The sequence below is a fragment of the Hemibagrus wyckioides genome, linkage group LG03, assembly GCF_019097595.1.
Source record: "Hemibagrus wyckioides isolate EC202008001 linkage group LG03, SWU_Hwy_1.0, whole genome shotgun sequence".
In the NCBI taxonomy this organism is placed as follows: domain Eukaryota; kingdom Metazoa; phylum Chordata; class Actinopteri; order Siluriformes; family Bagridae; genus Hemibagrus; species Hemibagrus wyckioides.
The window spans coordinates 27749919-27777080 of record NC_080712.1 but is presented as its reverse complement, the minus strand read 5'-3'; the positions used below and the strand labels follow the sequence as shown (position 1 = coordinate 27777080).

Here is a 27162-nt window from a genome sequence, read left to right as displayed (position 1 = left end):
TTGAAGCATGAAAGGTTTGAAATATACATTCACGCTAACATTTTAAACTCATCCTTGGGTAAGGTCTGTGTTGGTTTTTTGTCCAGAATGAACCGAGTATGCTGTAAACATAGCAGAGCATGGGTTTGTAAAGCTACTTCTTCTCACTTCACAGCAAACAGCAAAGGGTTTTTTGCCACACTGCCGTAATACTCATTGTGTTGTCTTTAACCAACCTTGTTGTTTTTGCAAGATGCTGAAAATTCTGTCCACAGATGCATGAGAGCTTTTAATTCTGCTCTTCTTGCTGTTGAAAGTCTGTTGAAAATGAACTGTAAATTTGTTCCAAGGGTGAGTACATGTTTAACATAACAAAAGAATTCTAAAAGCTGTAAATAGTTTCACATTTGCAGATTGAAATCAGATTTTTTGCTTTGCAGGAGTTTGAAGTCATCGAAGGCGTTCTCGATGTGGGAAAAGGAGCGGTGCTGTCTGTATGTCGTGCGGTGCAGACTGGCCTCATTGACCACTGCACTGGGCTCAGTCTCCTTGAGGCCCAACTCGTAACATCTGAACTCATCTTACCTGAATTCCACATGTGTCTAGACTTGGAGGATGCATTCAGGCACAACCTCGTGGATGAACCCATGTATAAGCAGCTCCAAGACTTGAATGAAGCCAATAAATGCATTCAAAGCCCACGGTATGCTTCTGAAGCTTTGCCTGCAGTAGCTGCAGTGATGGACGGAGCGATTTCTGAGCGTCTAGCTGTAAAGATCATTGAGATTCAGCTAGCAACTGGGGGCTTAAAGGTGACATATACTGGAGATAATTTAAGTCTTGAGAGAGCATTTGAATTTGGCCTAATTCCCCAATCTCTCTATATTCAAATATTACAAAGACAGAATACCTGGAAGGATCTGATTGATCCTAATACAGCTGAAAAAGTTTCTCTTATTCAGCTTGTACAGAGAAGCATTGTGCATGAGGAGACAGGGCTTCGTTTGCTGGCAGTGAAGTCTGGAGAAGATGGAAGTATAGCGGTTTCGTGTGGGAGAGAGGTCAGCATTCTGAAAGCGATGCATGAGGGTCTGATAGATCGAGAGACCATGCTCCGGCTGCTGAGTGCGCAGCTCTTTGCAGGAGGCATAGTTGATCCTAGAACAAACTGTAAGCTTACGGTAGAAGAGGCCGTATCTGAGGGTCTTATTGATCAGGACACCGCCAGTGGAATTCTGAGCCATCAAGCACAGAATGGTGGCATCGTAAACCCTAAAACCGGGGTTAGACTAACAGTTGATGAAGCTGTCCAGTGTGATTTAATGAGTTCCAGAAGTGCTCTGTTAGTTCTAGAGAGACAGAAATGTTTCATGGGCCTCCTCTGGCCTCACTCTGGTGAAATCCTCACTGTCCCAAAATCCATACAGCATGAAATCATCACTGAGAAACTGGCACATGAGCTTTTGTGTAATCGACATAAAATAGCAGCATTTTACGTACCAGAGAACTCTGAGGTAGTTGATATTGACTCTGCTGCACAGAGCAATTTAATCAACACTTGCACAGTAGACTTTTTAAAAACGATACAAATTCCAGATATGTTCCCTGATGTAGATGATCTCAATGACAGATTTTCGTCATGGCTAGTAATGCGTGAGCTTCAAATCGAGGCCTCTGAAAGATCCAGAGAAGGATCGGAAGCTAATGAAAAGAGTACAAACGCGCCATCTTCATTGGAAGCCGAACAGCTTTTTGTTTCATTTCTAATGATGAACAGCTACATGGACCCCAAATCAGGACAGAGGCTTTTAATTTTTGATAGGCAGTTAAATAAAATGGCTAAAGTACTGCTAGAAATGTCAGAAACGGACACACATGCTAATATCCATGATTTATCACTAGATGAGGGCTTTCCAGATGATCCACACATCACAGACACCGGTGAATTGGCAGTTTTACATATTGATGAGCCTTTACCAAGGATAGCAGAAGGGAGTATTTCAGAGATGTCTACTGAGAGTGATTATTGTATAAAAACTATTGAATCGGACAGGCTTACCACAGGGTCAGGTGAAGTATTTAATACGTCTCTGGAAAGTGCTATAAAAGCTTCAGCATCTGAGATTAAAACAAGCGAAAGTGCACATAAGGATACGAGTACTGATACATGCCCAAAGTACCAGCCACATGAGATGCCTAATTCATTAGTTCAGGAAGGTACGCATATTTCACAAAGAGTTAATCCTGGAATTGTGAATCAAACAAATTTACTTTCAGATGTGGAGAAGAATGCAACTTTGATTCCCAGAGAAAATTCAATTCAAGCAAGAGATAAAGATCCCACACAGTGCTCTGTCAGGTGCAGTAAAAAAGCTGAACATTCTGATTTGCTCTCTGAATACACACATGAAAGTGTGCATGACGACAAGCTAGAAAGAGATCATGTGTTACGCCTTCTGAGGGACCAAATAAAAGAGGGGGGCATTTTAGAGGTCACCTCTGGAAAGCGATACAGCCTCAATGACGCCTTTGTTAGAGGTCTCATCGACGAAGAGACCGTGTTAGAGGTACTCGCATTGCAGCTTGGAAGGCAAAATGTCACAAGAAATAAAACCATGACCATGTCAGTATTGAAACAAGCTGTGTCAGAAGGATACATATCGTCTCACATAGCTTTACAAATCGTGCAGCAGCAAAATTTACTTAGCGGTTTCTATGACTCATGTGGAAAAAGCATCAGTACTACAGAGGCTTGTGGGATGGGTTCGATCACTGATGATATTGGCAGATTTGTCCTTGATTTAGAAGAGGCCCAGAAGGCCCACACTGATCCTAATGGAAAATGTGTTTCCAGTGTGTCTAAGGCAAAGTCAGTTTGTGATAATGAAGATGATGATGTGATGAGCGATGAGATTTCTGCTGTGGACTTGAGTGAAAAATATCCAAGTACTGAAAATGCAGTAAGTAGGTCAGAAGAAGTTACTCCTCTATTAACAAACTCAAAACAAATGACCAGTAGTTTGGACTCATCATTTATCTTAAATACAGTTAGTAATGAGGAGATTGGAGAAGCTTCAGCACAATTAAGCAGTGAATTAGACTCAACGTCGTTGTTAAAGACACACAGTGAAGATAAAATAGAGAAACGCAGTGTTGAAAATGTGGCTGTGGACTTCAGTGAAAACTGTCCAAGAACTAAAAACACAGGAAATACAGAGGAATTACAACATTCAGAAGAATCAACAAATTCAGTTAGTTATGCAGACATGACTGTTGAGGAGTTAAGAGCTAAAAATTCTACTGAAAATGTAATGAAAAGGCCAGATGAAGTCATTCCTCTATTAGCCACTTCAACAGAATTGCCTCATACTTTAGACTCATCGCTCAACTTAAAAATGGTTAGTCCTGAGGAGCTTAATGAAAACTATCCAAGTAATGAGTGTGGATTAATAAGAACAGCTAAAAGTAATGCTTTATTAACTAATATAACACAGTTCACTAGTAGCTCAGCAACTAGCTTAAAGACAGGTACTGGTGAGGAGTGTGATGATAAGAGTCTAAACACTGAAAATGAGGTGACACAAACAGAGGAAGACATCTTAGCAACACAATCAAAACAAATGAATGATAGCTTGGACACTTTAAATGCAGCAAGTGACGAGGACATTATTGTTGGGGATTTTAGTGATAAAGGTCTAAATGCTGAAGTCGAGGTGAAAACACTGGAAGAAGACAATTATCTGTCAGCAAACTCAGCACAAATTAACAGTAGTTTGGACTCATCATTTAAGGCAGTCAGTGATGAGATCTTTCATGAACTTGGAGAAAAATGTCCAAATACTGAAAATGCAATAAATAGACCGGAAGACACTCAGCTAACAGCAAATTCGAAACAAATCACCAGTGGTGTAGAGTCACTGTTCCTATTAAAGACAGATAGTGATGTGGAGAAAGAAAGCTTTGAGATCCCTGTTGTGGACATCAGTGAAAAATGTACACATACTGACAATATAGTAAATAAAACAGAAGGAGACTCTCATCTTTCAGCAAACACAAAACAATTGGTCACTAGTTTGGACACACTGTCTCCCTTAAATGTAGTTATTGATGAGATCACCCCTGCAAAGTTCCTTGAAAAATCTCCAAGTACTGCAATAAAAAGGCCAGATGAGGTCACTAATTTATTAACAACTTCATCACAGTTGGCCAATACTATGGACTCATCATTTACTTTAAAGACAGTTGTTGATAAGCTCACTGCTGGAGAGTTTGCTGAAAATAGGACTGAAAATCAAGTGGAAAGATTAAAAGAAAACATCCATCCATTAATAAACACAACACAAATGCCCAGACAGATGGACTCACCATTTTTGCTAACAACAGCTGGAGATGATGTAACTACTGAGGGGATTGGTATAGAAATTGAAATGAAAAGTACAGAGCAAAACAATCCTTTATTATCAAACTCACTGGCACAAATGACCAGTAGTCTGAACTCTGCATTATTGTTACCTAAAGGTAGTGATGAAATTCCTGGTGAAAAATGTCCAAGTTCTGAAAGTAGCTTGAACAAATCATTCACCTTAAAAATAACAAATGAGGAGAAATGTCCTAGTGCTGAAAATGCAATCAAAAGCACAAATGAAGTGTCTCAAGTATTAACAACTTCAACACAAATTAACAGTAGTTTGGACTCATCTTTCACCTTGAAGACAGACGGTGATGGTGAGATCAGCCATGAAAAACATACTAAAAATGGTAATGAAAATGAGCTGAAAACATCAGAGGAAGCCACCAAGACAGCACAGGATATATATAGCTTGGATTCATCATTAAATATTGCTGAGATCCCTGTTGAAAAGTGTCCAATTAATGAAAATACAGTGACGAGAACAGAGGAAGCCATTCCTCCATTAATGAGGAATAGTTTGGAGTCTTTTAGCAAGATCAGTGATGAGACATTTACTGAAAAAAGTCCAAGTACAGAAAAACCATTGAGGACGAGTGTAGAAGGGACTGCTGTGTCAACAAACTTAACACAAATGACCAGCAATTTGGATTCATCATTCACCCTAATGACAGATAATTACCAGGACCTAAGTAAAAAATGCCCAAGTACTGAAAATTCAGTGACCAGAACAGAGAAAACCACCAGTTTATCATTAAACACAACAACGGACACACAGGACACACAGTTCACCCTAAAAACAGACAGTGTTGAAATCCTTGTTGAAAACTGTCCACGTACAGAAAAGGAAGCTACTCCTCAATTAACAAGTTCAACACAAATGGTCAATAGTTTGGACTCCTCCGTTACCATAAATACAGGGGATGTCACTAATGACGTGTTGGTTGAAAAATGTCCAAGTGAAAATGCAGAAGTAGCTTCTTTGGCAAAACATGTAACTACTGGTCATTTGTGCTTGGATTCATCATTCACCCTTATAAAAGATAGTGATGAGATCTCTGCTGAGGATTTCAGTGAAAAATGTCCAAGTACTGAAAATGCAGTGGACAGGACAGAGGAAGCCGTTTCTCGATCAATAACTTCAATACAAATGATCAGTAGTTTGGACTCCTCATCCATCTCAAAAAGCAGTGATGATGCGTTCTGCAAAAAATATCCCAATACTGTAAATGCAGAAGGGACATCAGATGCAGATTCTTTCTCAACAAACATAACACAAATGTCCATCAGTTTGGATTCATCATCAACCTTCTTGACAGGTCATGATGAGATCCCTACTGAGGACTTAAGTAAAAAATGTCCTAGTACTGAAAATGCAGTGGACAGAACAGAAGAAGTCAATCATCTATTAACAAGTTCAACACAAATAATCAGTAGTTTGAGTTCCACATTAACCTTAAAGACAGATAGTGCTGATGGTGAGTTTGGTGAAAAATGTCCAAGTACTGAAAATGTAGTGAACAGATCAGATGAAGCCATTCCTCAATCAATAACTTCAAAACAAATAATCAGTAGTTTGAGCTCCGCATTTACCTTAAAGACAGATAGTGAAGAGAGCACTGATGGTGAGTTAGGTGAAAAATGTCAAAGTACTGAAAATGTAGTGAACAGATCAGAGGAAACCTTAAAGACAGATAATGAGGAGAACACTGATGGGGAGTTAGGTGAAAAATGTCCAAGTACTGAAAATGTAGTGGACAGAACAGAGGAAGGCAATCATCTATTAACAACTTCAACTCAAATAATCAGTAGTTTGAGCTCCTCATTAACGCTAAAGACAGATTGTGAGGAGCGTTCTGATGGTGAGTTAGGTGAAAAATGTCCAAGAACTGAAAATGTAGTAAACAGATCAGAGGAAGCCTTAAAGACACATAGTGAGGAGAGCGCTGATGGGGAGTTGGAAGAAAAATGTCCAAGTACTGAAAATGTAGTAAACAGATCAGAGGAAGCCTTAAAGACACATAGTGAGGAGAGCGCTGATGGGGAGTTGGAAGAAAAATGTCCAAGTACTGAAAATGTAGTAAACAGACCAGAGGAAGAATTAAAGACACATAGTGAGGAGAGCGCTGATGGGGAGCTTGGTGAAAAATGTCCAAGCATTAAAAATTTAGTGGACAGGACAGAGGAAGCCAATCATCTATTAACAACTTCAACACAAATAGTCAGTAGTTTAAGCTCCTCATTAACCTTAAAGACAGATCGTAAGGAGAGCGCTGATGGGGATTTTGGTGAAAAATGTCAGAGTACTGAAAATGTAGTGAACAGGACAGAAAAAGACACTTTAAGCAGCTCAACACAAATTGACAGTTGTTTAGACTCCTCATTCAACTTAAAGACAGTTACTGATGAAACCACTGATGAATTTTTGTATGGCATATGTCCTAGTACTGAAGCTGAAGTGAAAACAGCAAAGGAAACCAGTTGTCTATCCGGAAATACTGAAAATGCATTGACCAGGACAGAGGAAGCTCTGTTACACAACTCAACTGAAATGATCAGTAGTTTGGACTCATGTTCAGTTAGTGAGTCAATCACTGATAAGAACCTAAGTGGAAAATGTACTGAAAATAGAGAGACTAGTCCAGAGGTCACCTCTCATTTATTAACAGGCACAACACAAATGACTTCTCCGAACTCCAAATTGCTCTTAAAGACAGCTCTTGGTTTTGATCCAGGAAAACACAGTTTAGAGGATCTCGACAGTTCAAATTGTTTGGATACCAAAAACGGCATAGATAGAAACCATACAGAGCTGGGGAATGTTCCAGAAAAAGAGTATTATCAATCATTATATCAAGCTCCGTTAACCAGTGTTGGTGATGTGGCTTATAATGAAGCAGCAGTAAACCAGAAGAGAAGTTCTGCTGAGAGTGAATCTGGCATATCCTGTTCATTACAAAGTGATATTTATTCTGATGGAAGGAAAACAGAGAGCTTAGAGAATACACACAAACAGCATGGTGAACCACAACAAACAGTTAGTACATTTCCCATTGAGAGAGGGTCAGAGAGCATAAATGCTATGGGAGATATCAAAAAACTAACAGATCATGAACCATCTTTATCCTCTTCTACATTAGTTCAATTGTCAGACACGAGAGCTGCTAGGAAAACAAGTGTGAGCCCTGAATCAAGTGAAAATGTGCAAGATCAGGAACAGAGTGTACTGTCTCCGGTCGTAGATATGAAAGAAAGTCAAACAAATAGGAACAAGAAAGATCTGACTCCATGTACAATTAGCAAGTCTGGTGAAGAACCTGAGCATGAGTGCAAGTCAGGGACAGTTAATGACCATGCAGCAGTAGTGTCCCAATCCAGTCATACTGGTGTCAGTGTTGACCATAAGACAGTCAATGATTTTGACTTATTCAACAACTCCGAGTCTATGGACATGTTTCAGGAGTGTCCCACCTCAGAGTTCCTGCCAGATGTAATTCTCAGTGATGATTCAGATTATAAGCAGCGCTTAGCTGAGCAAGATGAAGTACCTGATGCAGCAAGTGAGCTGTGCCTGCTGAACTCAGGCGTTATCATATCCGAGACAAACAGATATGATGCAGAAGGCTTGGAGAACAAAACTGCCATCACTCCAGTGCACATTATAGGAGAAGAGTCTGTTCCATTGAAGCCCAATATTCCACCAATTTTGTCACACAAAGACTCCAAAAATGTTGAACATAATGGAGATAAGCTGTGTGCGAATACTTCAGTGACAGAGAGTGAATTTCCACCAGTTTATTTAAAAGAATTCGAACAAACCGCAGCAAAAGGAGCTGTAAATGAGATCCAGAGAAAGGAAAGGCATGCCCTTGACAACAATGAGAGCACCTCATCCACTACAACTCAGCATGACTCAAATGTCACTCAGGTCCTTGTTGAGAGCAAAGGTCCAGCTTTGCTCAACGATTTGATCAAGCATGAGGGAATTCTTCCAGGGTATGAAAATCAAGACAGCTGTCCATCTGATGTGAATGGTCATGGTCAGGAGGCAAGTAGTCCAGTGTTAATGCAGTCACAGCTTCAAGAGATGCCTGCTAACAAAGAACCAGAAATGCAGAAAGAACTTTCAGGTCTGCCACAGGGAACCACTGCTCAGGGAGATGAAGGCTCATTTATTGAAGGTGTTGAAGTTCAGCTTAAAGCTGCTGCCTGTGATGGTTGTGAGGATGACATCTTTCAATCAGCTTGGTCCAGTCAGCAGAGCTCTAAGGCAAATGTTGCAACCACTGAGGACGTGGAGAAGGACAAATTTAGACCCAGAGTGAGTATTTCACTTTTTTTTTAAATGTTGATAATATCAATTATTATCAAATAATCATTTTTTTGGAATGTGTTGCAGAAATGGTCCACTCAGCATTACTTAGAATGTGTTGGTAAGCTCCAGGATCACTATGACACACTTGAAGACATCAGGAATGACTTCTTGACTCAAAGACCTTTAGCAATTCAAATCGAAGGTCTACAAGACCAACTGGATGCAGCTCAGGTTGGTTCCTCGTTGCTTTCTTCTGATTTTGTACATCTGCTTTACTAGCTAGATATATTTTCACCCATCTCCATTTATCATCTTGTAACTGTTTGTATAATATCTAATCCCAAGCATTTTTGTTTCTAGTCTTTGGAAGCACAGCTTGCTGCATTTCCCCGCATTTTGACCTCCGATTTGGAGGTAGCTGAGCAGCTTTTAAAATCTGCTGATGAACTCATCCCCACACAAGTCCAACACGATTTAGCTACAGTTTTTGTCGATTTGCAAGCCGCTTACACAGATGTTTGCCATTTATCATCTGAGAGACATAACGCAATTCTCCAGGCTATTGACACAGCCAAGGTCAGTATCTGAGAATAGGCCATGTTCCTTTATTAATTTAGGATTAGAATAGTTCTACAGTGTTTCCAAAGGAATTCACAGGATACAACTGGTTCATGTCTGAATGTTTTTCAGGCAAATTTGGAGTGTACCTATCAAGATCTTCTCAGCTCCCTTGACAAGCTTTCATCTTGTATACAAGATAATTGTGAGGTGGTGTGTAAGCTTGACATCATGAACACGGACGACTTGGAGACAGTTAAATATAGGATTCAACAAAACAAGGTATGATTCTTCCCAGTTCTATTTATTTCATCAACATTTAACAATAACCATGTAAGAAATTTCTTTCTGCTCATTTTATTGACTGGAAAAGAAGAGATTAATGCAATGTAAAGCATACTAGATTTTTTGTTTGTTTGTTTTCTTTTTAGGATCTAGAGAAGAACCTATCTGGCACTCGACAGAATCTAGAAGATACAGCATTTGATGTCCAAAATTTCATTTCTGAGCATGCACAGTTCCTAAACCCAGCCCAGAACCGACAGATGCTGAAATCTCTCAGTGCTACACAAAGAGCCTTTAAGGAACTGATGGAACGAGTGTTTACTCAGAGGCACACGCTGGACCTCCATTTGGAGATCCGTGAGGATGAGATTCAACAGCAGGTCTGAATGACTCCAAATCCTCTTGGAGTTCATTGAAATGTGTTGAGCTGTTTTGGATCGGGATGCTTTTGCTGATGATAGAATCAATATGTTACTATGCTGTTGGTAGGAAACGCTCTAATGTCATGGTTTGCATGATCTCCCTAACAACACAGCAATAACATTGCATGATCACATCATACAAGTATTTTCTGATCGTGTTCACATTTTGCAGGCTTCAAGAAACCGTTGAGCACTTCAGAGGACCAAAGCTTTTTATCATGCATCTTCTTTGGAATGCTTTCCAGCAAGTCAACCCTAACACATCCAAGAAAACTTTTGTCTTCTCTTTGTCTTTGTCACTTATTTGGTCGAAACCCAAAACCCTAATCTTGTTAATAGCTAGCATGTTTACAGCATACTCGGTCGTGTTCACTGTATGGAATGTTGACGTGTGTGTAATTGAAAGCATTTTCATTTTATAACTCAAGCTGTCATTTGTGCCAGAATGCTGTTGAGAAGCAGAAGGAGTTTGTAGCCAAGCTTCAGGAGCTGTGTGATGACCTAACTCAGACTGAGAACCGTCTCATCGGCCACCAGCAGCAATCCAACAGTGCAAAGAGTGTGGGAGACCTCCAGCAGTACCAACAAGAGAACCAGGTATACACATATACAGTACAATGCTGAGAAGCAATATATTTAATTCAAATCTTTACAAGGTACACTTTATTAAGATTCATGACTCCTGGTCTGTCTTCACTGTTCTATCAGGCTTTGCAGAAAGACATCCAGGCTAATGTAAAGGCCTTGAATGAAGTCATCAGTAGCACTAAGAAGTTCCTAGAGGAGAACCGGAGCAAACTGACACCCGAGCAGGTGGCGGCTATTGAACGCAAGATAGAGGAGGTGAAAAGCAAAGCCAATATGCTTAACCAGAGAGCGGAGGAAACCAGGAAAGAACTGGAGAAAGTTGTGACGACTGTTATCGAACAGGAGAAGGAAAAGGTTGGACAGTTTATACTGCTACTGGTGTCAGCACTGAGAATTCTTGCTTCTTGTAAGTATTCTGTAAAAAAAAAAAATCTGTATATTTGTGTTTAGGTTGCAGCTGTGGAACAACTTGAAGAGACCAAAAACAAAATAGAGGTTCTCTTAGACTGGGTGTCCAATATCGGGAAAGAAAAAGAGATGGGAGGAATGGCCAAAGAGAATGGGAACATGCCAGTAGAAGGAAAAATAACAGGAATGGAAGATGACCCTAATGGAAATGCACTGGACGTTACAGATAACACCTCACAGTGGACAGGTGAAGACACTAAAGAACTGGGTATAGATGAGCAATATGAGAGACTTAAGGTAAGTACAACAATCCAGTTGATTAGACATGTTTTAGTGAGCAGTACAGAATTTGAAATAGGGTAATAAATTACATAATGCTTAAACATCCCTTTGCAGGCTCAGCACCAAGAGATCCTCTCCCAGCAGCAAGACCTAATCATTGCCACCCAGTCTGCTAAGGCTCTGCTGGATAAACAGGCAGATGTTCTCTCTCCATCTGAAAAAGAGAAGCTCCAGAAGGACATCGATGAGCTGAGGGAGCGTTATGAGGACTCGCTCACCCAGGCTGAGCAGCAGATGAAACAGATGCAAAGTGTTCAGGAGGAGCTGCGCAAGTTCCAAGGTGACCATGAGGAGTTTGGGGTGTGGCTGCAGCAGGCACAGGAGCAGCTGGCAGAGCTGGGAGCCCCCACTGGTCACATAGATGTTCTGCAGGAGAAGCTTCAGAAGCAGAAAAGCTTTTATGAGGATGTGATCTCCCACAAAGGAGACTTGCGTTTCATCACCATCTCAGGCCAGAAAGTGTTGGATGTGGCCAAGGCCTGCAGTCGTGGTGAGAGTAAGGAGAAGCAGGGATTGCTTGACGTGGACACTTCAGGAACATGTGCTGCTGTGAAGGAGAAGCTGGACTCCACCGCTACTCAATACAAAGTCATGCACACCCAAGTAATTGCACTTTAACTTTGCTTGTCTGTAAATCATTGTGCTTCCCATTTGTGACCAACAGATGGCAACATTTCTATGCAAATCATCCAAAGCTCATATCTCAGGCTATTAACCCATTAAATCATTAGCTTATTATTCAGTCTAGCATTTTTGGTAATGGCTATGAAAATCTTTATGGTTAGTTAGCTTCATCTCTCAAGAAAATATGTTAAATAAATTGAAACTTTAATTGTAAAGAACATTAAATCTATCACGTTTTTTGCGACCTAGAAATTCTTATGATCAAAATATAACTGAAGCCTGTTCTCATATATAATAAGCAAAGAAATTAGGTAATATAGGGGCCAAATTTAATCAGCTCAAATCATTATTTGTATTCTTAGAGAATCACAAATGAAATGAGATCTTTATAAATCTGGCAGTACCTATAAAAAACAACACACATGAAAAAAATTAAGGGCACCAAGGGGACACAAGTGCCCCCACATATGGTGAGACAGAGATACATCATTAGAGAGATCTCAAATGTTGCTAAGACTTGAGCATGTGCATACTGTGTACTTATAATGAACGTTCCTTTGTTTCAGTGCAACCAGCTTGGAAACAATCTCAAAGATGTCGTTGACAAGTACAAGAAGTATGAAGATGCTGCTAGTGGCCTGTCGTCATGGCTCAGTAGTTCTGAGGCAGAAGCGAGAAGGCAGCAGTCTGAACCTATTGCTGCAGACCCCCAAACACTCCAGAGACAACTGGAAGAGACTAAGGCATGAGAAAGAGAGACATACTTTTGTCATCATTCACAGCTATGTTACTGGAGTCAAAACATTTACATCTAACATAGACAACACAGAATGGAAAAGCTGCTCTCACACTTAATCTTCATAACTTGCTCATAGTCATGAACAGGCTCATTCAGCAGAGCAGACACTCCATAAACATGTACAATCTTTTTAAAACAACACGCAACAGCATGACTCATATGAACCACTAATGTAAATTAGACAAATTAGCTCCAACATAGGTATCTGTATGCTCATACTATAGGCTTGCACTCAATATGAGGGATGTTGACTTTTTTTTTTATTTTATATCTAATTAATTCACCTTTTTTCTTACGTTAGAATTATTCTATTGATGATTAGTGATTCAATTTAGTGTTTTCTGGTCTGTCTCAGGCTCTTCAAGGACAGACCACTGGCCATCAAGTGGCTCTGGAGACGCTACGCAAAGCAGCAGATGCTCTCATCACAGCAGAGGGAGACCTGCTAAACAACAGGGATGAGATCCAAGAAGCAGTTGGTGGGTCATACTTTCTCAAATCTTTATTCCTACTGTATTCCTTTATAGTAAAATATGTCCAATTAAATGTAATCGCCTATAACCTACCAAATAATCTTCAATTCGAAATATTATATTTTAATAGTCTATTGTAGTATTCCAGTCCACTACAGTGCTTATGACTGAAATGGTTTGTACTCTGAATACCTGTTTTTAGATGACATTGTGGAAAGGTACGATAACTTGTCCAAGTCAGTGAGTGACCGGAATGAGAAGCTGCAGGTGACATTAACACGCTCACTCAGCGTACAGGACGGTCTGGATGAGATGATGAATTGGATGAAGAAGGTGGAGGAAAATGTTGAGGAGGCATCAAAAGTGCCCCTAGACTCAGCTGCTATTGCAGATGCACTCAGCAAAGAGGCAGTATGTTGCTTTTCCTTAGCAATAAAATGTTCTTTTTTTTATTACAGTTGTATATAGTAGTATTCTACTACCAAGAGCGCCTTTCTCCTTACTGTCTGACTCAACAGTTTTTTCCATTGCACCAACTAGTAGCAAATGGATTAGTCAAACTAGTTGACTAGTTTATGAAACCCTCCTTAGCAAAGCATATCAGTGCTTTTTTTTAAAAATAAAAAAAAATAAGAAAACTGAATCCTGAAATTGAAATAATAAATATCAACAGCATTATGATTTCCTATGTAGACAAGATTAACATATGACCACGATTTGTATTGCACAGGCTCTGGAGCAGGACATGTCTAGCAGGCAGAGCAGTATCTCCACTATGAAGGCCAAAGTGAAGAAGTTTGCGGAAACTGCAGAGCCAGCAGCAGCAGCTGCTCTCCAGGCAAAGATGGAAGGACTGACGCAACGCTTTGATAATGCCTGCGTGAAGCACAAGCAGAAGATTTCACTGATGGAGCAGCTAAAGGACAAGGTAGAACAGTTTGAGAAGACATCTGAGAAAGTCCAGGAGTTTGTGCTGAAACATTCACATGCTCTGTATGAGACTGATGGTCCTGGGAAAAATGTAAATGAGCTCTCCCAGCTGGTGCAGGTAATCCCCAAGCTATTTACTTAAGGGATATTTTCTCTAATGGACCCTTTTAGCTTAAGACAAGTTAATGAATATGTAATTTAACTGACTTCTAAATCTGTGTAGGATATAAATGCAGAGTTGGCGGAACATGTGAAGGACATGGAAACACTGCACTTGCTGGCAAAGGAGCTTTCTAACTCTGGCCCAGAGGGAAGCGAAGCTCTAATTCAGGGCAAGATGGCAAACCTGTCTAACACATTTAATACCTTTAAGGACACGGTGAAAGAGAAGTGAGTGCTGTAATTGTATTGTGTGAGAATCAATGCAAGGTTTTTACAATTTCAATGAGTCATGGCAGAAAATATAATCAATGCCACCTGCATGGTTGGCCTCATTAGTGGGCATACTGCTGTGTCATGAGAATGTAACAGTATGTGTGTGGATGTTGTGTATTACAGAGAGGAGGAGGTGTTGTCTTGCCAGGACCAGCTGGGTGAGTTCAAAGCAGCTGCAGGGGTGCTGATGAAGTGGCTGGACGAGACAAAAGAACAAGTGCCTATGGTTCAGCCCAACTGCAGTGAACAGGGCCTGGGAAATGACGTGAAGAAAGTCAATGTGAGTGTACCCCCTTAACCATTTCCCACACAGGTGACAGTTCGATCTCTTTAAAAAATAAATAAATAAATAAAGTGCATTTATTCCTGTTTAGAGAAAACAATGTAGTAGAGGTGTGAATTGGGACTGGGATCCCATGGGACCCTGTAAAAGTCGTGGGAAAGGGTGTTTTTAGTCTGATGCAAAGACAGGAGCAGGCAGGCAGATATGAAGCTCGTGGGATACAGAAAGGCCTCATTAATTAACATGTAATAGTGCTGGATATGGCATGATGCGACATGTTTACCACATCTTGTGAAAACTGGGCTTTGCTTCAGGCTGGTCAGGGTTTTAGTGGCTTGTATATTTACTTATATTTAGAGAAAAAGTTCCAAGTGCATTGTTTAAAAAATATCGCAGCATATACAGACATGCCTTGCTTTTAATTTGGCCATTACATGAATGCAGCTTGGTTAGTGGTTGGATGGTGGGATGGGAGAGAAAGGAAGGGTGGGTGAGTGGGTGCAGAGCAGCGGCTACATAATTTAATAATGGAGAAGAACCAGACAGAGCTCAGAAGACTTTTGAGACAGAGCTCAGAAGACATTTCTTTTAATTTTCCATTCTTTCCTGATACTTGTATGTTAATTATCCTATGAATTATGTCGGAGGATATCCCAGATATCGCTCTTATTTTCCTTGAACGTTGCAGCTGCACAACAAAACATATCATCGTCATGGAGTCAGCATGTCCAAGAATACAGTAATGTTGCTACTGAACAGTAACATGTTTTTTTTAATGTGTTAATTAAATTGTTACTGACCTTTATCTATTGTGCATCCTGCTCTGTGCATCCTGCACATGAATGTCTGGTTGCCAGTGTTACTTACCTGTTAACAATCCTAAAAAACATTATGTATATTTGTGCAAATTATTTTTAGATTTCAATTGCCTTAGGATGGGGAAAAAACTGTTTTTTATAAGTTGTCAGAAAAAATATATTGAAAAGACTCCTCTTTAGACTCCTTGATAAAGTTAAGGAAATGTTAACAGATGCATTTTGTACATTTTTACATTTTTCATAAATCTGCTTTACAAGCCAGATTTTTCTCTCTTGCAGGGCTTGCTAGAAGAATGGACTGCTAAAGCTCCTGCTGTCCAAGACATAAATAGCAAAGGGTCTGCATTGTGTACCCTAATCAGTGTTTTGACATCACCAGCCAAAGCCAGAATGCATCATAAATCAGGTATTCCCAGAGATTATTTTTAGGAATTTATGAGCACACTTATTGTGCCTATCTCTGTCCAAGGCAATGTTTCCAGTATGATCTTAAATGGATGAAATGTGATGAATTTTCTTTTACTGCCGAAGGTTCAGCAGTCAGTAATGGATCAGGTCCAGGAGGTTCATATCTGCCGAACAAAGGTAAAGTTCACATGGCTTTTTTTCTCTTGGCTGAAAAGTCTAAATTGCACATAATACAATTTCTCCAGCAACTCTAAGCTCAAATAATAATACCAAGCTGTTGCTGGTTACGTAGTTTGTATATATTCAGATTCTAAGAGGCAAACCAAATATTGTTTATTTGACATTTTGTACTAGATACAGCAGTCATTTTTTTTCTGTGCTGTTTACAGAACTGATGCTGGTGGAGCAGAACATGTCCAGCATCAATGAGGATTATAGCAGCCTTGGGGAGCTGCTGAAGACCAGGTCTTCAGAGCTAAGTGCTCTGTTGCAAAAGGTCCAAGGGGTCCAGCATGAAGCTCAGTCAACACTGCAGTGGCTGGAGAACATGAAGAAAACAGCTGCCTCTTGGAACTCGGAGCCAGCAGGCAAAGACTCAATGAAAATGCAAATCGAGCGGCAGAAAGTAAGTATACTCGTCCAATAAATTATGTATAGCTGTTTTCACATAAGCACATTCAAATTATGTTTAAGTGAAATCTCTTTTTTTGTCTCGTGACAAAGGCTTTTGAGGAAAATATGCACCAGAAACAACAGCAGTACCAAGAGCTGAGGGAGAAGTTACTCCACCTGATAGAGGAAAGCCCTGATTCACCTGAGGCAGAAAAATGGAAGAACATGCTGAAACAGATGGGTGTGCATCCTGTGAAATCTTAAACTAAAACTAAATCTATTCCACTCTAATAATATTCAGAGCCTTAGTGTTGACCAGGTGCAAATCTCCGTACCATGTGTCTTCTGCATGAAAGCTGAAAAACTGTAAAAGCAGTTTTGTACTAAGGAAAGCGCATGACCTTAGATGCAGTACTCCCCTGTAACAGATTTTGAGTGATGCTGCCTGTGTAATGCTCCATTTTATAGATGAAGTCTGGGAGGAGGTCAAGGGATCTGTGGAGAACAGGAAGCAGCATCTGGAGGAGTCTTCCCGCATGCTGGAGCTCTTCCAGACTAATCAACCTCAGCTCTCACAGTGGCTTCTAGAGAAAGATCTAATGATGAGTGTTTTAGGCCCGCTATCTATGGACCCCAATATGCTCAACACACAGAAGCAACAGGTCCAGGTAGGGGCACTATAGCAGAAATACAGTTAGAAGAAAGCTACTACATTAGATAAGTAGTAGATGATATGTACTGACCTTGCCAACCTTTGCGCATTTTGCCTAGGAGCTCTGCATTTTTACCTCAGCGTAACCTCAACCTCAAAATATACTATAAGGGCCTACTTTTTCCCCTGGGAAAAACAGAAGATGAGACATTTTTATGAGCCTCAAATGACTGATGGTTGTGTAGTAAACTAACACTCTCTGTAAACCCCTCTTCCTATCTCACATAGAGAATGACAGTAATGAAAGTCGTTTTTGAACTGGTACCCATTTCTTGCATTTATTTATTTATTTAAAGACTTATTTAAGATTTAATACCCTTAATAATACTGGAGTTATGCTGCTCAACTGTTTTAGTTAAACTTTAAACACTAGAAAAGTTTACAGGTTCAGAATTTCTTCCAAATCTGTATATAAGTTTTTTGGTGCCTACATCTTAACAAAAACAGATGAACTGCAGCTTGTCCCCCATGCCACTGGTTACCATAAAACCCTGTATATCTCAGTACTCCAGTTTCTAACTTGGAGAAAATGCTATTTTCTTTTTTTAATCCGTCACCCATCTTGGCAGGACTATAGCACTATGCCTCTTCAGGCTTGGCAGGGCTGTACTTGAGTATCGTAAAACATAAAACAAACAATATTACATATTTTAAAATGCAAAACAAGTTAAACTGAAATATGAACTGAACATGACCTCAGCTGAACCTGACAACATTTCTAACTGAACCCTAGATTCTTCTGAAAGAGTTTGAAGGCCGCAAACCTCAATACGATCAGCTGATTGAAGCTGCCAAGGTTATCATTTCTGCGTCAGGGAATCAGGATCCTACTGGAGAGAAGGTAAAGAAACAGCTGGATGCTATCACCCAGAAGTGGCAGGACTTGACAAGTCAGCTGTCTGAGCGTGATGCCCTCATTCAGCAAGCCGTGGGTAAGACCACTCAGTTCCAGGATCTTCTGCGGCAGCTAGGTGAGAGTGCCGCAGACCTGGAGCTTCAGCTAAATGGCCAGCAGACCCTCAGCACACAGCCTGATGCTGTCAAGAAGCAGCTAGAAGCCACTAATGCTGTCCTGGCTAAGCTATGCGAAGAGAAGAAGAGGCTAAAGGAGGCAGAAAGTCTCTGCTCTGAACTTTCAGCTCTAGTTACTGAGGAGTATCTCAGAGCCAACCTCACAGCACAGCTGGAAAGCATCTCCAAACCCTTTAAGATGCTTGAAGACAAAGCAGGTTTGTTGGATTACACTTACTGACCAGTGTATTCTGTAAATGTGTGGAAATTGTTTACATTTACAGTGACTACTCAGACTTTTGCACACCCTGTTTCGTTAAACTCATTTTCTCAAAAGATCATGTCCCATTGTTAAAACACAGTTTTAACTGTGCTAACACGTTAACAGCTATCACATTTGTAACCTGTTAAGGTCTGGTACTGTCAAATGTTAGAATAGATTAGAATTATCTTGCTTATCTGACCTTGTGGCCTAATTATTTCTTCAGGAAAGCGGATTCAACATCTAACCTCCACCTTTGCAAGCTCTCAAGAATTCCACCGAACATCTAAAGACTTCCAGGGCTGGATAGAGCAAACGCTCAAGGATCAGGCTGAGCCTCAGTCAGTCTCAACCAAGGAGGAGACTCTGTTACAAAGTCTAAAGGAGCACAGTGCTATCCAAAGTGCTTTGAATGAACAAGAAGAACAATACAACAACATTATGCGGGAAGCAGAGGCTCTCCTACAGAACACGGAGGGAGAGGAAAAGTTGGCCCTCCAAGGACAGCTCTCAGCCCTCAGGTCCAACTGGGAGCAAGTAAAGCGTGGTTCCATGGAAAGGGAAGAGAAGCTCAATGCTGCTATGGAGAGGGCCAGAAAATACAAAGAACATGCAGAGAGCTTGGGAACTTGGCTACAGGAGTGTGAAGACAGGAAAAACGAGGCAAATTTCAGCATAAATCCTGTAGAAGTTGAGAACTCCCTCTCACAGGTAAAGGCCATCCAGCGAGATGTGGACAAACATCGAGGTCAGATGGAGTTGCTGAACGTAGCTGCTGACAGCCTTCTAGAGGTGGCCACAGCAGATGTAGATGATGTGAAGGAAGAGAAGTTCGTTATTGGGCAGAACATGGATAAGTTGATTGAAGGGTTGCAGCTTAAGAAAGAAACTCTTGAGAAGCTCTCACAGAAGCTAAAAGAGTTCAGTGACACACACAAAGAACTTTCAGACCAAATGGATGGTGCCAGAAAGCAACTAGAACATCACTCTAGTCTTGGTGTACAAGGTTATAGTAACAAGAATCTAACTAACATGAAAGCTCAGCAGAAAAACTTAGAGGGTGTCCAGAACCAGATAGAGAACCTCAAAAGCGTAGCTCAAAATTTAATTGTGGATGTACCAGAGGTTGAAGGGGTGGTAGATCTCCTCCTTCAGGCAGATACTTTGGAGAAAGAGCACAGCTCCCTCAGTAAAGCAATTGAAGACAAATGCAACACAATGGAGAACAAACTGCAGGGCATTGGGCAGTTTCAGGACAGCATTCGGGAGATGTTTACCACTTTCGCAGACCTGGATGATGAATTGGATAGTATGGGCCCAGTAGCCAGAGACCTGAAAACTCTACAAGAGCAACAAGGAACCATCCAAAACTTTGTGACAAAACTCCAGGATCTGATGACCAATACAGCTAGTGCCAGAGATAACTGCAAGAAGATGCTAGAGTCAGAGGCCTCACCAGATCTCCTGGGCCTGAAGAGAGACTTAGAGGCCCTGAGCAAGCAAAGCAGCAAACTGATGGACCGTGCCATTGGAAGGAAAGAGCAGGTTGAGGAAACGCTGAAACAATTGCAGGACTTTTACCACAAGTTGGACACTTTTACAACGCAAATGGCTGCTGCAGAAGAGCAAGAAGAATCCCAAGGGCCAGTTGGAATGGAGACAGACTTTATTAACCAGCAGCTGGAGGCTTTCAAGGTAAGATGCATGTTGGTCTTTTGGCTTTTGTTAGGAAATATAACTAAATTTGCTTCTTATCTATTATTACATTCTGTTATGTTAGTGATAGTGGACTGTATGTGCACACAGATGTTTTCATGTGAGCCTTATTTATTCCAAAAGGAGTAATGATATGTAGGCTGCAAGAAAGTTACATATAAAAGCAGCCTCTGTCTTTCTGTTTTTGGTGAAATTCTAGATCAGGCATAAACATGTGCAACGTGCAAGGGCATGCTGTAAACATAAGAATGGGTGTTTTGTGTGGTCTTTTATTCAAAAGACATGCACAGGATTACAATAAGAATACAGGATTACTATAAGAAGTCTGGTGGCTGGGCTAGACTTTTCCCCCGCATAAGTATTATAATGTACTATTTCATATACATTATATGGCCAAAACACGTGAATACCCAAGCATTGATCATTATTATTTATTTATTTATTTTTTAGCTCACCCAATTTCATGAAGCTCCATCCTTAAAATATACAGTGACCCATAGGATGTCTATAAAATCTGACAAGATGCCCTTTCAAGCACAAACAAGCTTTCTAGACCTGACTGGCAGTTTTACAGATGGGTTTTTTCAGCTACAGTACTTAATACGCTCCTATTGAGGCCATATTTGTCATGTTCTACAAATGTTCCAGATTATTTGTACAAGTAAGAAATGAAAACAAAACTTGACTGTTGTACTTTTAATACACAACCTCAGTAGTCTGACATATTGTGGCCACATGCTTGGTTATGCTATGAGATGCCCCTTTCAGTTTGTCAGTGAGCATCTGGTGGTAACAAAAGAGTCCCTGCCCATTGGCTCTTTGTTGTTGGAGAGCATTCAGCCAGCAGGGTGTCACTGTGGGCCTGGGTGTAGTAGTGTGACCCAGTGTACTCCTGTTTCATTCTGTCTGAAGACATACCCCTGCCAACAGCCCGTTGCTAAAAATTAATAGAATTCATTTTATACCATTGGCTAATTTTTTATCTATATATGATAAAAATGATAAAAATATATATGATAAAAATTATCTATGTAAAAATTGTCCATTTAAGACTAGAACGTTATTCTCACTTCATAGGTTTAATTTCATTTTATTTGTTTTTGAGAAATTGAGATCGAAATGAATCAAATAGGCTACATATCATTTTTATGCTCTTCATTTCAAATTCCTTTAGGATAGTTTCATGCAAACTGAGTGATTATTGCCAGCTTTAACAGTGTACAACCCCAGCATCTATGTAGGCGTCGCTTTTTTTTTTTTTTATCTGTATAGACCAGGTGGTTTTCTGGCTGGATTGCAAGTTATATTTCATGACCCTAAACATCAAACATATTCCCTATTTGGTGTGAGAGGAATTTCTCAATGTCTGGTATGTTCAAGAGATGTGAGATTTAAACTCCCTTTGCTGTACAGTAAACCCGAAATCATATATTTGAAAATGCAATAAAAACAGCTTTTTTTTTGTTGTTGTTGTTTTTTTTTGTTTTTTTTTTAGAAGAGTCCATAATTTAAGCAATGCATGTAAAGCCCAAATATAAATGTAGTGTATGTGAAAGGGAGCATTTGTGTTCGTAGCCAGTGTTGTATTAGGAGTTATCAGCTGCAGCTGATCGTTGGGGACTCATGCTGCTCATGCTGTCGTTCTTTTGTCTTGCTTCTGTGCGTCTGGGAGGCTCCACGCTGCTACCTCAGCTGCTGGGTCAAAATCATTATTGTTCTCAATGACCTAGTCCTTTAAGTCAGAAATTAACCGGATCAATAAATCACAAAAAAGACAGTGCAAGATTTGGTATTTTTTGTCGGCTGCTCTGACTTTTCAGACATTTGTACAGAATGCGTTGCAGCAGAAATCCCCTTTATGAATTAAACACACTGAGCATTTCTAATGGATTCAGCTCAAGCGGTTTACCATTTGATCGAGCTATTCAGTAAATTTAGTGTATCTGATTTTTAGTGGCTTTTCAAAACTTCCTTTAGTCTCTTTGCAATGCTGTCTATTTTTATTGTATCTACAGTGTGTGATAGTAAATGCTCTGTTTAAGAAAGACAGTTTGTAATGAGTGAGAGCATGCTTTTTTCCACTACTTATCCATGATCTCAGTATCTAACATGAACTTAAAGGAATTTCTCTCTGAATCATGCTAGTGGCTAACTCTATAGGTGATGACTGGAAGGGGGGAAAAAAGCCTTATGAAGTGAGATTTGAGCTTAGTCATCTTCCTGACTTTGTGAAAACCCCCAAGAGGAAACATGAGACCCCTGCACTGGGACAACAAGCCTATTGCACATTGTTGTGTGATCATGACCTTGGAATTTTCTAGTGATCCCCTTTCATTTGTTCCAACGGAGTGGAGTTTGAGGAACACCCAATATTCATGATCTAAACTGTGAGAGCTCTGAAGAAAGTGTTCGGGACATGCTTTGTTCTCATGAAAAATAGTTGTGTGTTTCATTAACTGGGCCTATTGTTTGTGGGGGCAATGAAAGACACTGTTGACAGAGGATTTTTTCAGACGTGCTGATGTTCCTGTCCTCTTTGTGTGCTTTGGCATGCATTCTCTCAATAACCAGTTAAAGCTAAATTTTTTCCATGCCTGTAATATCAAATAACAATACGTTCACATTCTAATAGATAAGTTTACTATGAGCTATTTCAGCTCAGTAATATTAAACTTAAAAACTCTTTTAAATCCTGTTACCTGGATCTGTTTTTACAGTAAGGAAGTGAGCCTGTGCCATGACAAATGTGGCATTTTTTTTTTTAATTCAGTGCCTGGATTATGGCAAAGGTATGTGTGATTCATCCTTACTGTAAATCCCACAGATCATTTTAACCACCTATTCATCATTGCCAGCTCCACACAAGAGCAGCAGACCATATTTGAATCTCACTTCACTGGAGTTCACAGCAATAGAATCTAAAATACATTTTCCTTATATATCACTTTAGCTGTGAACTCTTTAGAGCCTGCTTGCTTGCTAAGAAAACAAGCACTTGGTCCTTGGTTATAATACTATAAACTCAGCCAACACCTCCTTAAACATTCCAGAGTAATTAAGACAATATACAGACGCGGAGATGGCTTATTGCGTGATCATTCCAGAGTAAGAGAAGAAAGTAAGGGAGAGAGAGAGAGAGAGTATCTATTTCTGCCCCGTGTGATGTCATGCAGGAAGGCGCTGTTCACTCTTAAAGCTCCTTTTTTCTGCCTTACTGAAGGAGGGAGGGATAGATATACTCAGAGCTGAAGATGACTAAGAAGTAAAGTCAAATGGGCCATGCCACAGAGACAGGGGGGAGAATTTAAATAGGGTCAAGCATCTACCAATCAACATGTGCTCTCAGGACAAATGGAGCCATGGCAGATGTTGCCAGAATAATAAGGAGGGGGCGGGGCCTTGAGCTCATTGCCAGAAGGGTGTATGTCATTGCCGGGTGGACCACAAGAGAGGCAGGAGCAGCTTTGTGTTTATCCTGAAGCCCTGTCGCTTTGTTTTGACAAATTAAAGGATTTGTAGCAGGATGTCACCTTCAAGTGGAGATATTTTTGTGCTTGTCTGACCACTCAGGAGAGCATGGAAATACAAGCACTTTTTCCCCCATGGTATTTGTGCCGGAACTTAGGACTGAGGAAACACGCAACAATGGGCAAGTTCTGACAGTGAGGAGATATGGAAATGAATGGTCTTGTCTGCATGAAATAGGATATTTTTCAAAAAAAAAAGAAAAAAGCTAGAATTAATAAGAGTTCTTTATTGTTGAACATGTTAGACTGTAGATTATTTTTTTTATTAAAAATGATATTTTATCAAATTTTAAAAGTTCTATATATATTTTCATGAAATGCTACTTATCATATTTTATATTTATTGTCTGAGTTGGGAGTCTGCTTGAGATGCACAGAGATTATATAGCCTTTTTTGCTTTAAAGTAAAAAGGATTTTGCACTGAAGACGCATACCTCATTATTAAATTTGCTGTATAGTGTTAATTGTCATCAGAATGGGCAAACCTCTTAGCAGACCTGACTGTCTGCGGCAAAATCCCTCATGTGTTGGGAAACCAGAAGAAGAGGACCTGAACATTGATGACTGTTATGTTCCCCAGAGGTCCATTTATGACACTGTGCGTCTGAATGAGCAAATCGACTCTGGTTCAAAAGGGAGTCTGGCCTCCCGGCACGTCATTGGCACTCTGCCTTACAGCCCCCGCACTTTGGACATGACCACGCTTTGTGGAAATAGTGTCCTGGCCTCCTCCAGTACCTTTGATTTGCGCAGCAGGGAAGTGACACGACTGGATGAGCAGGTATTTGATGGATATAAACTTAATGGAGACATTGTTCGGGGAACTGGTACTATTCTCGGTAGGCTGCGTGTACAGGGTGAGAAAAAGGAGCCTTCACAGCCCCGGCGTTCTTGGAAAAACTTTGGGCCAACCAACTTCACTGAGTATGGAACTTTATGTGCTTATGGACCAGACCGGCAAGCCCTGGTGCGAGTGGGCCAGGGTAGGAGCATGACCAATTCTTTAACTTCAGAGGATGATTCTGGCCTGTGCAGCCCCACTACAGAGCAAGAAAGGAGGAGGCAGCGAGCCCTGACAAGACCTGGTCCAGGTACCAGGAGCCTCTCTTCCACCGAGGCTGTTCACGTATCTGGTGAGCTGAAACCAGGTCAGTCGGTCAGTTCGGGGCAAGAGGAGTTTCCATTCTCTCCTGTTAGAAGCTTGGTACCGACAACAATGTACCTCACAGACTCTTTAAGGCTTGAGGACCAGCACTGTAAAGAAGACACATGTACCATAGATATCAGTGATAAAGAACACATCATTTCTAGCGATCCTTATTCAGAATTACAAAGCAGGATGGAGAAATCAACAGAATCAACAAACAGAGTACTAAACTCCACTTACAACAGCCACACCAGGACACTCTCAGGATACGATGAACTGCCCACAGCTGAGCTTTCTGAAGACACATCTCAGGAGGATTGTGAACTCTTATGTGTGGTTGTGACGCAGCCAGAGCCAGTCTCACATTGCCGGATGCCTTTAGAGCAACATGTGACTAAAGATGCAGAATGTTACGAAAATGAACAAAGAGCAACAGAGTCCAAAATGGCAGATTTGGAAGAGTTCTTGTTGTCTGTAGAAAGGGACGCAGCTCTCACCAATGGAATAAAACAGACTATGAATTACATAGGAGATGATGAGCTAGAGAACTTATTAACATCCTTAGCCTCATGTTCTCAGGTGGATCTCATGGATGTACAGTCCATACAGGTATTTATAAATAACCCATTTTTAACACAAGACCTGGTTTTTCTGGGTGAATATGACACATGTTTATGGATTCCTGGGAAGATAGATAGTATTGCTCTTGTTTTATCTTGATCATGAGCTGGATAAATGATGTTTGGTGCAGTAATCTGTCAGTGACTTATCTTCTCTGATCCTACACAGATCTGCATTGACTGCAGCTCCTAGACAGAGACTTGTTTTAGACTGTATGCTATGTTCAGTGGTGGAGACTCTTGCCATAAAAGGAATGAGTAAAAGTAAACATCATTCAGTTACCCAACACTATAAAGTAGCAGGTACTCCAATAATGGTCTACTCTGAAAAGAATTTCTTCATTTTCAGCTTTGTGTTGAACTGTCAGGCCCTGCAATCATTTTCTTGCATACTTTCCTAGTTCTGGAAACAGGTCTGTACTAACATGCACTCATATGACACTTTAATTTGAACCAGAATCTCTTTAAAAAGCCAATATGATACAGAAATGGGAATTATTTGACTTGGTGTTGGTCAGCAACATTCAACAAACAACATTCTTTAAACCTTAAATATTAAACATTTAGCAAGAACAGAAATTTTCAGGCATTTTTATGGACGGGTATCTGCATTAGTGAATTAGATGTGCCTGAGTAGTGTGTGCTACTGGAGCCCGTAGATGAATATAACAGCAAATAAATCATCAAGTGGCTTCCAGAAAGATGCATTTGTTAGTGGCATGACATGAAAGTGGAAGATTCTTTGTACTGTCTGCGATATGGTAGAAGGGAGAAAAGATGGCGTGTATGGTGGGTATTGTTCACACAGAGCTTTTAGTCTCTCTGCTTCGCTCTGGGAGAATACAGACTTATGTATGCACTAAACGCCGATGTTATCAAATACGCCTACCATTTTAGGTCTCTTGATGGGTATACAGACCCTGATAGATGCCCATAAACCCATTTATTAGCTCGCTTCTATCCCGTGGAGTAAGGTCATTGGTGGTGCCTTTTCAGTTGTTGTGTAGACAAGTGGTGGTCAGTTCATGTTTGAACAACAGATTGTAAGGTGCATGGTAAGGATACAATACCCAATGGGTGTGGATATAAAAGTACTCTATAAACTGGCAATTGAACATATATGAATATAAATTTTTCTAAACAAAGTCAGGCTCACATTCTTCATAACCCAGAGTGTTGATAATAGTATATTGAGAACACTGGCTATGTGCTAGTGACCAAAAGCCTGAGAGTTCAAACTCAGCACTGTTAGCAGCTGCTAGTGGGTGCTTGGATGGTATTCTTTCTTAGGACAGTGTGCCAGATGAATAAATGTGCCAAATGGGTATTTATTATTTTTTTTAAACAAGCCTTTAGAATGGCTTTAATCAGTAACTAATCAGCAAACCATAATAAATTACCATGTCACTTTAGGCTATGTGTCTTAATGAGATTTGCATCACAGTTTCCACTGAACTTCTGACATGTCATTCTATGATT

At 40.3% G+C, this 27162-nt stretch overlaps 2 protein-coding genes across 5 annotated transcripts in view; both read left to right on the top strand.

Annotated features, from left to right (window-relative positions):
- Positions 1-27162, top strand: part of dst (dystonin) — a 125452-nt gene that overhangs the window by 71447 nt on the left and 26843 nt on the right. For all 4 annotated transcript variants that reach the window (XM_058377832.1, XM_058377841.1, XM_058377850.1 and 1 more), the window contains 22 exons: positions 420-8708; positions 8787-8933; positions 9063-9278; positions 9393-9542; positions 9692-9925; positions 10412-10564; positions 10676-10909; positions 11006-11260; positions 11360-11908; positions 12496-12672; positions 13084-13207; positions 13404-13612; positions 13932-14249; positions 14355-14521; positions 14690-14846; positions 15947-16073; positions 16199-16252; positions 16465-16700; positions 16799-16928; positions 17156-17355; positions 18133-18628; positions 18899-20367. In XM_058377832.1, the coding sequence (XP_058233815.1) occupies positions 420-8708; positions 8787-8933; positions 9063-9278; positions 9393-9542; positions 9692-9925; positions 10412-10564; positions 10676-10909; positions 11006-11260; positions 11360-11908; positions 12496-12672; positions 13084-13207; positions 13404-13612; positions 13932-14249; positions 14355-14521; positions 14690-14846; positions 15947-16073; positions 16199-16252; positions 16465-16700; positions 16799-16928; positions 17156-17355; positions 18133-18628; positions 18899-20367 (14091 nt within the window). The remainder of the gene's footprint in view (positions 1-419; positions 8709-8786; positions 8934-9062; positions 9279-9392; positions 9543-9691; positions 9926-10411; positions 10565-10675; positions 10910-11005; positions 11261-11359; positions 11909-12495; positions 12673-13083; positions 13208-13403; positions 13613-13931; positions 14250-14354; positions 14522-14689; positions 14847-15946; positions 16074-16198; positions 16253-16464; positions 16701-16798; positions 16929-17155; positions 17356-18132; positions 18629-18898; positions 20368-27162) is intronic.
- Positions 23518-27160, top strand: LOC131345147 (uncharacterized). Its single transcript, XM_058377898.1, has 2 exons — positions 23518-25672; positions 25853-27160. The coding sequence occupies exons 1-2, from the start codon at positions 24392-24394 to the stop codon at positions 25874-25876; spliced, it is 1305 nt and encodes a 434-aa protein (XP_058233881.1). The 5' UTR covers positions 23518-24391; the 3' UTR covers positions 25877-27160.